Genomic DNA, 12,714 nt, shown 5'->3' with positions numbered 1-12,714 from the left:
AGCAGCATCAGAGCCAGGGACTTAAAAAGGCTCAACAACCTGATAAAGAAAGCTGGTTCTGTTCTGGGGATGACTGTGGAACCTCTGGAGATGATGATGCAAAGAAGGATTTTGCATAAAATCAAGAAAATCATGGTCAACCCTAACCATCCTCTTCATGAGACCATCATAGGAAAACAGAGTCTCTTTAGTCAAAGGCTTCTTCAGATTAGTTGTAAAACGGACCGGTACAGGAGATCTTTCCTGCCCACAGCCATCACCATCTATAATAACTCTTTGATTTAAATGAGCTACGTCAACATTTAATTTCCCTTTAGGATTAATAAAGTATTTTTGAATTGAATTGAATTGAATTGAATTATTTTTTTTATTCAAATGAAAGTACAAAATACATTATAATACAAACTACACAGAAAATAGCATTTGGACATTTCACAACTCCGCAATAATTATTAGAACCAGGAATTTATTTATATTTCTGCCAAAATAACCATGTAACAGGAAATTATTAACCTATTATTAATAGGAGAGTCTAAAGGCTAATACAAAGACAAAATGTTTTTGATTGGTAGGTAAACTCTATATAGGTCATAAATTACACCTCGTTATCAGACATAAACATTTAAATAGTAAAAACAAAACCTTTCCAAATACAAGTTTTAATCGAGCTCCTAACTTCACCTCTTACTAATTTATCTGTGTTGTAAACCTGTGAAAACAAAGATTCATCGACTCTGTTGGACGCTGCAGACAAACCGCTGAGCTGAAGGATATAAGTGATGATCAGTATCTTTGGTTAAATGTTATTCAGAGATTCTAGCCTACAGTTGTGACTGAAAATAAGAAGTTATCTGTCCGTCTGTCCATCCATCCATCCATCCATCCATCCATCCATCCATCCATCCATCCATCCATCATCTGCTGCTTGTTCCAGGGTCGGTTTGCGGGGGCAGCAGCTTGAGCACGGAGGGCCAGACATCTCTTAGAATCAGCGACAACAGGCAGCCCTGACACAGTTCAACTCTCAACCTAAAGAGGGCTGATTTACTGAGGGACTGTAGGGACTAAATGATCCACAACAACAGACCCCCTATACACACAGAGCGCCCCCCCTCCCCATCTACAGGGAACCCAGAGGTATTTAATAGATAAAATACTTCATTAAAATAAAAAAATCTTTTAAGTAACATTTATTACTGCTCAAAATCCTGTTTTGCAGTGTCTCCTCCCTCTCCCCCTCCTCCTTTCCAGAATTAATCCGGATTGAGGAGAAATTGGTTAAATTAATCTGGTGGGATTAAGCCCCGCCCCCTGCTCGCCCGGTCCTCTGAATGGCTACTGCTCTGACCCGGGGTTCGGGCTCCTATAAAACGGCCTCTTGACCGGTCCGGTCCCGTTCTGCTCATCAGGATGACTGGTTCTGAAGAAAAGTTCCGGGTCAGGATGTTTTCTCCGGGGTTCGGGATCGAAAAGTCCCGCCTGCACGGCTCCGGGTTCCGGTCCAAAGGCTTTGCCATCACCGACCTACTGGGCCTGGATTCGGACCTGCAAGTTCGGCAGCAGCCCGGCGGAGCTCCGGGTTCTTGTCTGGCGGCTGCGGGCTCCGGTTCAGAGTCGCAGGGGCCCGCAGGTGGACTCGGCGCGTTTTCCTTCCCGGGGGGTTCGGTACCGCTCGGACTGGGCTTTCTGTGCAGCCTGGCGGCCCAGCAACCTACCGGAACCCCCTGCTTCCTGCCGGGTCACCTGCCGCTGCTGCAGACCCGAACCGAGAGTCAGTACCTGCAGAACCTGGAGGCCCAGAGGGAAACATACTCCGGTACGGCCAGAACCGGATCCAGAACCCACCTCTTAGTGTGCAGCTGCGGTCTGAGGAGTCAGCGATTCGGTTCAGTTCGGATCAGGTTCTAAAAGCCAGAACCAGTTTGTAAATTCACTTTTTAAAGAAAATTTTTGGATCGAATCAGAGCCGGGACCAGAACTGGACTGGTCTGTGATTGATTTTTACCCCTTAGATTCGTAATTATTTAACGTTTCGGTTCTGATAAATCCATCTGTCAGTCCGCTCCGGTCCAGTTCGGTTCTCCTCAGACCCTCAGCTCGTCTTCATCATGTGGTTCTGACTCTGAGGTTCTGGTTCCGGGTGGGTTAATGAATTCTGTTTGTGTCGCTCCGCAGATGAAGAGTGTCTGTCGGATCGAAACGAGTCCAAAAGCTCCGGAACCTCCCAGAAGAGGAAGAAGAGGAGACACAGGTGAGGAAGAGGGCCTGAGGGCCGAGAGCTGTCAATCAAAAATAGAATAAAATAAAATAAAATTTGAAGAATAGCGGAAACTATTTTCTGTAACATCATTTTGCTCCACTCTTGTTTCATTTTAATAAATGAATAAAGAAAAATGTTAATTTTTTTTTACATCGGTTTTATTTCAATAAATCTATTTATAGAAAATAAGAAAATAAATTCAACTTTATGAACAAATAAATCTAACTAGTAAAATGTTAAAAAACTTATTTATTAATTTGATTGACAGTAATTTATTGGTACTATTTAAATAATGTTATTAATCTTTTTTTAAATTCAAAACAATCAAGAACAACTTTTTTTATAATAAAGTTTTATTTAAAAAAATTAAAAAAAGATTTTCCGAGTAAAAATTAAAACCATCTTTATTGTGTCAGCAACCTTTGTTCAAAATTAAAATCAAATAAACTTAATGGTAATAAATCAAAATAATGTTTATTACTTTAGTTATTACAAACATTTAGTTATTTTTATTAATGTATATTTGATTGAACAATAATGGTTATTTAAAGTAAATTCTTTCACGTTTTATTAGAAAATTAATTTTAAAAAAAACATTATAAAGTGATGACAAAAAATAAAAAGCAACCAATAAATATTTAATTACCAAGAACTAAAAGTGTTTGATACATTTTTTGTGTAAAAACTTTTTTTTTTTTTTTTTACATGAAAGTCAACAGGTTTTATTTTAATTTTAAATAAATAAACTTTATGGGGATACATTTAACCTTTTCATTACATTTCGACTAAAAATGATTCTAGTTATTTTAATTTGAGGACAAAATCCCAACATCGAGCTGCACCAATTAGTTCTCTAATTAATGATGAAATGTTTAAGATTTTTCTTTAGCTTTTAGAGCTGAAGTGAAACTGTCTGAACTCTAAATGTCTTTATTTTAAGAAATAGTTTCATTTCTTTAAACAAATTTACAGTTTATGTTATATTATGTCAGACTAATGATAAAGTTCTGTAAAAATGTGATGTTTAATAATAAACAGATGAAGAGTAAAATAATGGAGCAAAAAAATAAATAAACAAAGATAAGAAAGAAGAAAAGGAGTTCTTGTTCAGGAAATCAGTCAAATCTGGGTTCTGTTCTGAGTTCTGCTGGGTTCTGCTCTCTGCAGGACCGTGTTTACGTCCCATCAGCTGGAGGAGCTGGAGAAAGCGTTTCACGAGGCTCATTATCCCGATGTCTATGCCCGAGAGATGCTCGCCATGAAGACGGAGCTGCCCGAGGACCGCATCCAGGTCAGGACTCAGTCAGTCTGGGTTACTAAACTAGTTAATAATCAGGTTACTAAACTGGTTATGAATCAGGTTATTAATTAACTGGTTAAGGTCCACAGAGAGAATTGAGTCGGATATAAAAATGATAATAAAAAGAGAATAAATGAGGAATAATTTGAAAACTCCTTTATTTCATTTAAAATCATTATTTCCCATCAAACAAACTACTGGGAAGGGAAAGAATAAAAAGATAAAAATCAAAAAGAAAATAAAAAATAAACTAATTAGTGTAATTTACAGAAAATTATCAGAAAAATAGAGACATTTACAAAAAAGAATTTGTTTGAAAGAATTAAACTTAAAGCACAGAAATGAACAACACTTGTAATTTTTTTTTCTTGAAAATGTAAACTGAGTTTTTGTACAAGATTGTTGAATTTTTGTTCTTAATATTCAAGTTTAAACTAATTGCTGAACAAACTTTTTTAGTTTGTCAATTATTATTTACTAAACAGTAAATGAATATTTAAGCTGTTTTGAACATTTCCTCCCAGTGATCGTTCTTGATGCAGCTGATGAGGCTGAGAAGTTCAGAACCCCCTCCAGTCAGTATAAAAACATAAATATTAGTAAAATAAAACAATTATTAACCTGTGTTTTATATTGACTTTGTTATAAATGTTATAAAAAACAAGAAAATTATTTATTAAGTAAATAAAATAAACATTTACAGGAAGTAAAAGATCCACATATACTTCCATGTTCAAACACATCTCTGTGGAGCTCAGCTCAGAATGATCTGACATCCTGTACCTTTAACATCAGACAGAAAGAGATTCAGGTAATTTCAAATGATCCAGTCCTACCAGCCAAAGTCAGCCTGATTAATTTTTTCCAATTCAAGAACAAAAAGGCCCTCTCTAATCCAGCTTGTATATATAGGTGGAGCTGCAGATTTCCTATTTAACAGTATTAGCCTCCTGGCCAGCAGAGATGTGAATGTTGATAAGTCCTTTTTAGCAGTAGAGAGATCAGATGAAGTAGATCATACTCTGAACCAGACATTTAAAACATTAGGAAAGACATCCTCTCCAGTTACATTAGACAACATGAGAAAAATTGTATCTTGTTTAAATTTCTGCCTCAGAGTTTTAAGCATACTTCTCTTCACGTTTGGACTGAAATTCCAGTTTTAAAGAAAATGTTAAATGAAGCTGTGGACTCTTCCATTTGAGCAGTCAGTGCACAAAGTGAACATAAACTAGTCCCTCCAGGATTTCGCGGGCATTTTTTGTGATTGTTGCGGGCTAAAATGCCTGATTTCGCGGGGCACTTTCCTAAAAGTTGCGATGAAAAGTTGCGATTTTTTTTTTTACTAAAATCAATAAAAAAACATTTCTTTTAATATATAAATCAAAAATACTTATTAGTTTTGTAAGATAATTACCAACAAACATTAACATTATCAAAAGGTGCTGTATTTGAGAACTTTGATAGCTTATAAACTGACATTCATAACCATTTCTGGATTGTCCCTCGTCTGCAGTTCTCCGCACATGTTTTGCAGACACAAAGTGTTTGTTGATGCTTGACTTGCGTTTATGTTCGATGATTACACTGCAGGACGTGCAAAACAGCTTCCCCCCACTCTCGTGCAGCTGGGTAGGAAACTGATTTGCAACCGCAGTGAAGTTAGTTTTAAGTTTGATATTGGATATTTGCGCTCCGCGGAGTTTCGTCCAGCCGTTCTCTACCGGCCCCCTCTCTCACGCGTGGTGGTTCACTTAGGGATGGCTGACCGACATTAGCGTTCCTGTTTCGGGCCAGCCGTGAGCTAGACGCCGCTAACTCTGCGGAGCGCGAATATCCAATATCCAACTTAAAATTAACTTCACTGCGGTGTTTTGCACGGTCCTTTGCTGAAATCTTTGTGGGCAAATGTGAAGCATTAGCGCACATTTTCGCTTCAGTCGCTGCTCCTGCATTCTCCCGGCATTCTGATGTTAACAGGATATGACGTTACATGTCTTCTTCGTGAGTTATTTGGGGTTATTTTGTATTCCACACTAAAGAAAGAAGAGACTAGACCGCAGACTTTTTCCACAATCACGAGTTTCAGTACCACTTTACAATAAACACAGCTTTATGAAGGATTTAATAATGCTTTACAAGTAGGCCTGTTGGGATAAACAATAAATCCATTAATCGCATGATAAATTAAAATGAGGTCGATAATTTTCATTTATTGGCGTTATTGTTTCTTCGTGTCTCTCTCTCTTTCTACTAAAGACGCTGAATGAGAAAAGGCTTATGGAGAGAAAATAGTCTCAAAATATCTGTGCTTGTGTAAAAATGTATTTGTAACTCGTGTAAGCATCTTTGTGTGTAAGTTTGGACAGTTGTATCCAAAAAAAGTTCCGAAGAAAACTCAGATGACCCAGCTTTCTACTAGCACCTAAACGCAACATCTACCCACAAATCTGGGAGCTCCTCATAGAAAAAAATTTTATTTTCTTTTTAAGGCTTACAATCATGTTTCACAGATACAACTATCCAAACTTACACACAAAGATGATTACACGAGTTACAAATACATTTTTACACACACACAAATATTTTTACACACACACAAATATTTTTACACACACACACAAATCCTTTTACACACACACAAATATTTTTAGCGTAAGGGGGGCGTGGCCTATCACATCAGGTAGACAGCCGAGGCGCATCGTCTTCAGTGTTGCCAGGTGTACGATAATTATCGTATTTGTTCGATAATTTTGCCCTCTGTACGATGTACAATCAATAACCCCAAAAGAGGCCAAATATACGATAATTTGACCCTTCCGTGAATGTGTGGTTGTAATCAGTTGTAATCAGCCTGTCGCAACTGCCTGTCAGGGTTTTTTTTTGTGAACCCTGAAGGCATCTGTTTCTGGAAACAGACATTTATAAATGTGAGCTACGAGTGACGTGTATGTGTTTGCCTCAGAACAACGGCCATGATTGGCTGAATAGTATGCTGCGCCCGCCCCATGAGTGAGGAAAAAAAACAAAAAAAAAGAAAGAAAGAAAGAAAGAAGCAGAGCCAGTCTGGAAGAAGAAGCGCTGAGTACCTGTCAGACACTATTCAACACTAGAGTGACTTTAGCACATCAATAAACTTGTTATTTTGGTTATAATGGGTGTACCATAATTTCCCTCAAAATACGATCATTTTATGTCTCTGGTACGATAATCCTACATTTCTGACCTGGCAACACTGATCGTCTTGTACCTCTGCAGCATTAGCCCCGCAAGGAGTTAGCAATCTAAAGAAACGCTGTTTGATATTGGGGAAAAAAACAAAATGGAATTGGTTTCAAGGTTGAACGTAACAGCAGCGGTGTGGGAGCACTTCGGATTCAAACCAAATGACCGAGGCGAACCACTGAACCTTTGTAGCTGGTATGTTGCCGTGTGCTTTTGTTAGTTTGCACTTTTTGTTTATAAAACTGTCAGTTTTGCCCGTCTTCTCTATATAAAATTAATGATTATTATTTTTTGAAGGGCAGTTTAGTTTACAGACTTCATAATCTGTACTGTTTTGGTTGGTTCCCCTTTTTTTTTTTTTTTTTGTATTTAGTTTTTATTCAAGTGCTTTTTTTGTTATCGGAGACTGAGAGTCCATTTTATTTTTGCTTTTTGTTGTTTTGTGTATTTTGTGTTCCAGTTCCAGTGTGAAGTGTTCTTTTGAAAGTAAAGTTTATTCATCTTTGAGAGGATGTACTTGCACTATTATATCATTATCACTACATTAGTTTAGAACGGTCTCCAAACAATATTATCGTTTATCGCAATAATTTCTGAGACAACTAATCGCCCAGCAAAAATTGATATTGTGACAGGCCTATTTCTAAGTAGGTATTAAGTGTTTACAACATCATTTAAAAAAAATTTATTAATGATTTTTTAGTCATTTTTAAGGGTATTGTTATTGTTAACTGATACTTTATCATTTACCAGATTTTTTTGTAGTTTGTGATTTTATTCATGTTTGTTTTGGTGTATTTGTAATGCTTGTTTGTTCATTATTTGTTTACTGGTTTTGGTGAAAGCTTACAGACGTTTGCATTTGTGTTGCAGGTCTGGTTCCAAAACCGACGGGCTAAATGGCGTAAGCGTGAGAAGTGTTGGGGCCGCAGCAGCGTCATGGCTGAGTACGGTCTGTATGGCGCCATGGTCCGACACTCCATCCCACTGCCTGAGTCCATCCTGAACTCCGCCAAGAACGGTATGATGGGATCCTGCGCACCCTGGCTGCTCGGTGAGCCGCATGCACGTCAGTGCCACGCATGAACACACACGCACACATGCGCGCACATATATACTAACATAAATACAGACATACACACACATACACTCTGTACTGCCAAAAGTATTCACTCACCCATCCAAATCATTGAATTCAGATGTTCTGATCATTTCCATGACCACAGGTGTATAACATCGAGCACCTAGGCATGCAGACTGCTTCTACAAACATTTGTAAAAGAATGAGAGACTCTCAGGAGTTCAGTAAATTTCCAGCATGGTGCTAGGGTAGGATTCCACCTGTGCAATAAGTCCAGTTGTGAAATTTTCTCCCTAATAAATATTCCACAGTCTGCTGTTAGTGGTAAGTGAATACATTTGGCAATATAGTGCACACACACACACACACACAACCACATACATACGGCAGTGGCGTAGCAAGAGCTGAGTTTCCAGGTGGCTAAATAAGCCCTACTAAATTTAAAGACTTGTAAAAAAAAAAAATAAAACAATGTTTATTTCATGTTGTTCCTTTTGTTTTACAACAATCCATTCAGATTCTGACCCACAACACAGCAGCAGCAGAAACTTTACTCCTATAACATTTTCAAAAAGTTTACTTCAAAACAGATAATTTCATTTGAAAGAGCTTAAAAATATTTCAAGTGTAACAAAGATCGTGTATCTTGATTTAAACAAATTAAAGCATTTTGTAATCCAAGATTGTGGAGAAATTCATTTACACTGAACAATGTAAAACTTTGCATTCTATCACAAAAATTGGCATCATTTCTTCAGTTTAAATTAAGTCGGGTTTTGGCGGCGTTTAAAGCCCCACATCCTTAACACACAGACTCTGGTTCCAAAAATACAACATAGCCGCTTCCGTAAATCGGTTCCTGCTGGCTTCAAGTCTTGACAGTAAAAGAAGGCAGGGACACTGTGTGTAGTGTTATAACATGTCTGTGGTACAGACTGTGAGTCTCTATAAATGTGGGTGGAGTCAGAACTGGTTCAGACCATTGACATATTCAGTATATTGATAGACCTTGTGTCCCTTTGTTCCCCCCAAAATACTACATGGCAGACAGGGACATTCACTTTATAATAAGGGATCAGTGGCTTCAACCTGCTCTGACTCCGCCCACATTGAAAGAGACTCACAGTCTGAACCTGCTCTAACTCCTCCCACATTTAAAGAGACTCACAGTCTGAACCTGCTCTAACTCCTCCCACATTTAAAGAGACTTGCAGTCTGAACCTGCTCTGACTCCGCCCACACAGGTATGCACCAGAAGTCTCTGGAAATGTCCAAGAAGTGTTCTAGTCCTCCTGCGTCAGACTCGACCCCCTCTGACTCATTCTGCGACACTTCTGTGCGGCGAGCCAGCGATGCTCGGGAGGAGGAGGAGCTTCTGGAGGAGGACGACGTGGAGGAGGAGGTGGCCATCGATTTATCCAGTTCCTCTAAACAACAACAGGAAGAGGGCGGGGCATCCACAAGGCCCGCCCCCTCACCACAGCAGCCGAGCGTCTCTGAATCAAACCGGCACAGCTGAAGGTGGGAGGAGCCTGAGGACATTTGAAGACTTGGAGAATATTGGAATCTGATTTGATTGGCTCTTCTTTCAGGGAGCTCAGCCAATGAACAAACAGCTGTAACTTTTGTTGCTATGCAAAGTTTTTGGACTACTAATGTAAACAATAAAAACATTTTTTTATGTAATTAAATTTTTATTACTGTTTATTTAAACTTTAATGTTACAGCCAGAATGCTGCCCCTCACAGACTTCCAGTAGCTGGCCAATCAGAGGACAACATTTGTTTTAGGGAGGCAGGGCTTAAAGACAGGTAGAGGATGAACTGAGGAGTTGCAAAAAATAAAACTGGATTTGTAAAACTGTGAAGCCTGCAGAGTTCTCAGAGCAAAACTGAAATCTGAGGCATCTGAATGTTCTGCTGAGAAACCCTGACATGACTCTATGGGGACAGAAAACACCCTAGTGTCCGGGAAATGCCATGGCATTAAAAGGACGCCACAGCGCCGGATTGTCCTCCATGACTCCATGACTGATGAAGTTTGTGTCTGTGTTTGTTTTCTTATTGTGAGAAAGTTTGTTTTCTGTTTGTGTCGTTGGAATGAGACTTTCTTTATTGTTTCATGTTGATTTCTGTTTTACAGTCTGTTTTTGAATGTAAATTAAATGTAATATTTATTATTATTATTATTATGTAGAGCAGGCAGTAAATAAAAACATTTTCTAAACATCAGACATTTGTCTTGTACTATTTAAAACAATATCATGATATTAGGTATTTACTTACAAAAAGTTGTATTTATTTATATATTAAATATATATTACATTTTAAATACCTTTCTTTTTGTTGTACTTTTATCCAGTTTTATAATCAAAGGAAGGAATCAGTCCTGTGGATTTACAATAAAGGCAAATGAATCTTCATTTCATCTAAATTAAAGCATATTTTCTGTATAAATTACATTAGGAGTAATTGGTGTTGAGGAGCATTTTGTTACATTAAAGTTTATTTTTAACATAACTATAAAAAATAACTTAAGCTAAAATCAAAAGCTAATTATTTTGGTTGAAACTAGACATTCAGACTGAATATTAAGATCAGTCATTAAAGGTAATGGTAGAAAGAACTGAAATGAAAGCAGGGGCGGTTCTAGGTTCTGAGCTTCAGAGCTCAGCCCACAGTGATCAGCTGACAGTGGCTCTTCCTTCTCTTCTCTCTCTCCTTGTATTATCAAATACCATAATTTCCGGACTATAAACCGCTACTTTTTGCACAAGCTTTGAACGCTGCGGCTTATAGTCTGGTGTGGCTTGTCTATGGATTTTTCATGATTTTTGTGATATCGTAAGAGGATTTGTTTTGGTTTTTTCCACTGTTGTACGGCACTACTTTGCCTGGCGTGGGGGCATGTGATCAGACACACAGTCACGAGGAAAAAGTGTGGTATGTTGGTCACATGTCCGTCTGCCAGGCAAAGTAGTGCTGTACAACAGTGGAACGAACGATGAATGACTGACTTTTCTTTTTGTTAAAGCTGTGTTATGTTATGTTATGTTATGTTATGTTGAGCCGCGTTCGCCCATCAGATACGGTTCCCCCTGCGTCTCCATGCCGCTCACGCGGCAAAAAACGTGCTTGTTCAGGGCTCGTAACCGCCACGCTGTGCTCACGCTGTGCTCACGCTGCAAGAGAACTATGGATACCGTGAAAGGCCAAACAACGTGTTTCAACAAAGTTGACCCCTCTGTTTTGCAAGTGTGATAGATAGACAGACAGACCGTAGTTCAAGCACGCGTGTTTTTTGCCGCGTGGGCGGCACGGAGACGCAGGGGGAACTGTATCTGATGGGGGAACATGCCTCGGCGTAACAAGTGCACCTTAGCCCAAAAGGTAGGCCGATTATATTTTTCCGGTGTGCTGTAGGTTATTGTTATACAGTACATTTGCTACTCGTTTAAACAGCACAGTACATGTTTCGTACTTTTAATTATCGGTACTCGTACATATACGTAAAAAGTCATGCAAATATGTACCTATAACTTGTTTTATAAAATGTTATTAAAAGGGATGTGTTCCCAAACAGCCATCTCTTTTCTGACAATCCCATATTCTCATACATATGGTAATTAAACATTAAAACACCTGCAGCTTTTAGTCCGGTCCGGCTAATGTATGAACAAAACAGGATTTTCCCCTAATTTTAGCTTGTGCGGCTAATATTCAGGTGCGCCTTGTAGTTCGGAAAATACGGAAATTAAAACTAGAAGCACTCAGGGAGCGCAAACTTTCGCCAAGGCCACAGCGTAATGAGAAATTAGTGCAATCCAGTTCAAAATCTGGTTCACTACCAACATTCAATTCATTGTTTCTTTGGGACAACCCCAACATTTCATCCAAATCTGTTCTTTAGTTTTTACCTGATCTTTGCTACCAGACAGACAAACGGACCAACAGACACAACCAGAAACAGAACCTCCTTGGTGGAAGAAACAAAAGGGTCACATGTAAGAGCAGTTAGAAGTTTTTAACAAAGGGGTTACCTGTGACCTTGACCTTTGACCCCATGAACCTTAAAATCAACAGGCATCATCTTTGACCCATGAGGTGTCCATCTGTGCAGTTTTACATTCCTACATTACACTGTTCCATAGTTAGAGCTTTAGGTCAACTGTGATGTTGATGTTTGACCCCATGTCCTTGAAATCAATAGTGATCAGCCTTGACCTAGGCTGTCCAACAGGTACAAGAAAACCTCCTCACACTGTAGATGTCCTCCAGGATGTGTCTGCCTCTCATCAAAGCAGGATGGCTGTTGAAAAATACTTTGGAGACAGGATGAACTTTTTACTGTATGAAGATAAAGTTTATCCAAAAAAAATCTTTCAGGTTACAGCAGAGGTTCACTCTTGAACAAAATGTTCTTAAATGTCGTCATTTTCAAGTGAAAAACAAAGTTAAGTTTGAAGTTTATGAACTCAACATGTATAACCTCTAGCCACACCCATTAATGGCAGCTCTCCACTTCTGATCAGGGCTCTTAGAAAACTGCCAGGAACTCATTTAGTGCTCTGGATGTAGGCCCAGAGGATGTCCTTTATTAAACTGAGCCAGAACAACATGTCAAAATTTTACCCTTTAATGTTTAATGAAGAATAAAAAAAAATTCAAGCATGTTTTTAATAAAGGTTTAAGGGTATATTGTCAGGTGGTGGGGATATGGTGGTGGGGAACCCAGAACGCAGACTCATTGCGGAAGATAATGAAAACTAATTTATTCCTTAAAATAATAAACAAAAGGCTGACGTGGCAGCAAAACTTAACAAAGACAAAATCCAAAAACCAGAAGCGA

At 38.6% G+C, this 12,714-nt stretch overlaps 1 protein-coding gene across 2 annotated transcripts; it reads left to right on the top strand.

Annotated features, from left to right (window-relative positions):
- Positions 1–1,389: 1,389 nt before the first annotated feature.
- vsx1 (visual system homeobox 1 homolog, chx10-like) lies at positions 1,390–10,002 on the top strand. 2 transcript variants are annotated; one of them, XM_017440827.3, is made up of 5 exons: positions 1,390–1,816; positions 2,176–2,251; positions 3,428–3,551; positions 7,659–7,839; positions 9,111–10,002. In XM_017440827.3, exons 1-5 carry the CDS (start codon positions 1,411–1,413, stop codon positions 9,383–9,385), a joined length of 1,062 nt encoding a protein of 353 aa, XP_017296316.1. In that variant the 5' UTR covers positions 1,390–1,410; the 3' UTR covers positions 9,386–10,002. The 2 variants fall into 2 exon arrangements, with proteins under 2 accessions (XP_017296316.1, XP_037829492.1); XM_037973564.1 differs by having other exon boundaries at positions 7,659–7,854.
- Positions 10,003–12,714: the final 2,712 nt, after the last annotated feature.

Source organism: Kryptolebias marmoratus, linkage group LG22, assembly GCF_001649575.2.
Source record: "Kryptolebias marmoratus isolate JLee-2015 linkage group LG22, ASM164957v2, whole genome shotgun sequence".
Taxonomy (NCBI): Eukaryota; Metazoa; Chordata; class Actinopteri; order Cyprinodontiformes; family Rivulidae; genus Kryptolebias; species Kryptolebias marmoratus.
The sequence above is the reverse complement of the archived record's forward strand: the minus strand, read 5'-3'. Positions and strand labels throughout refer to the sequence as shown.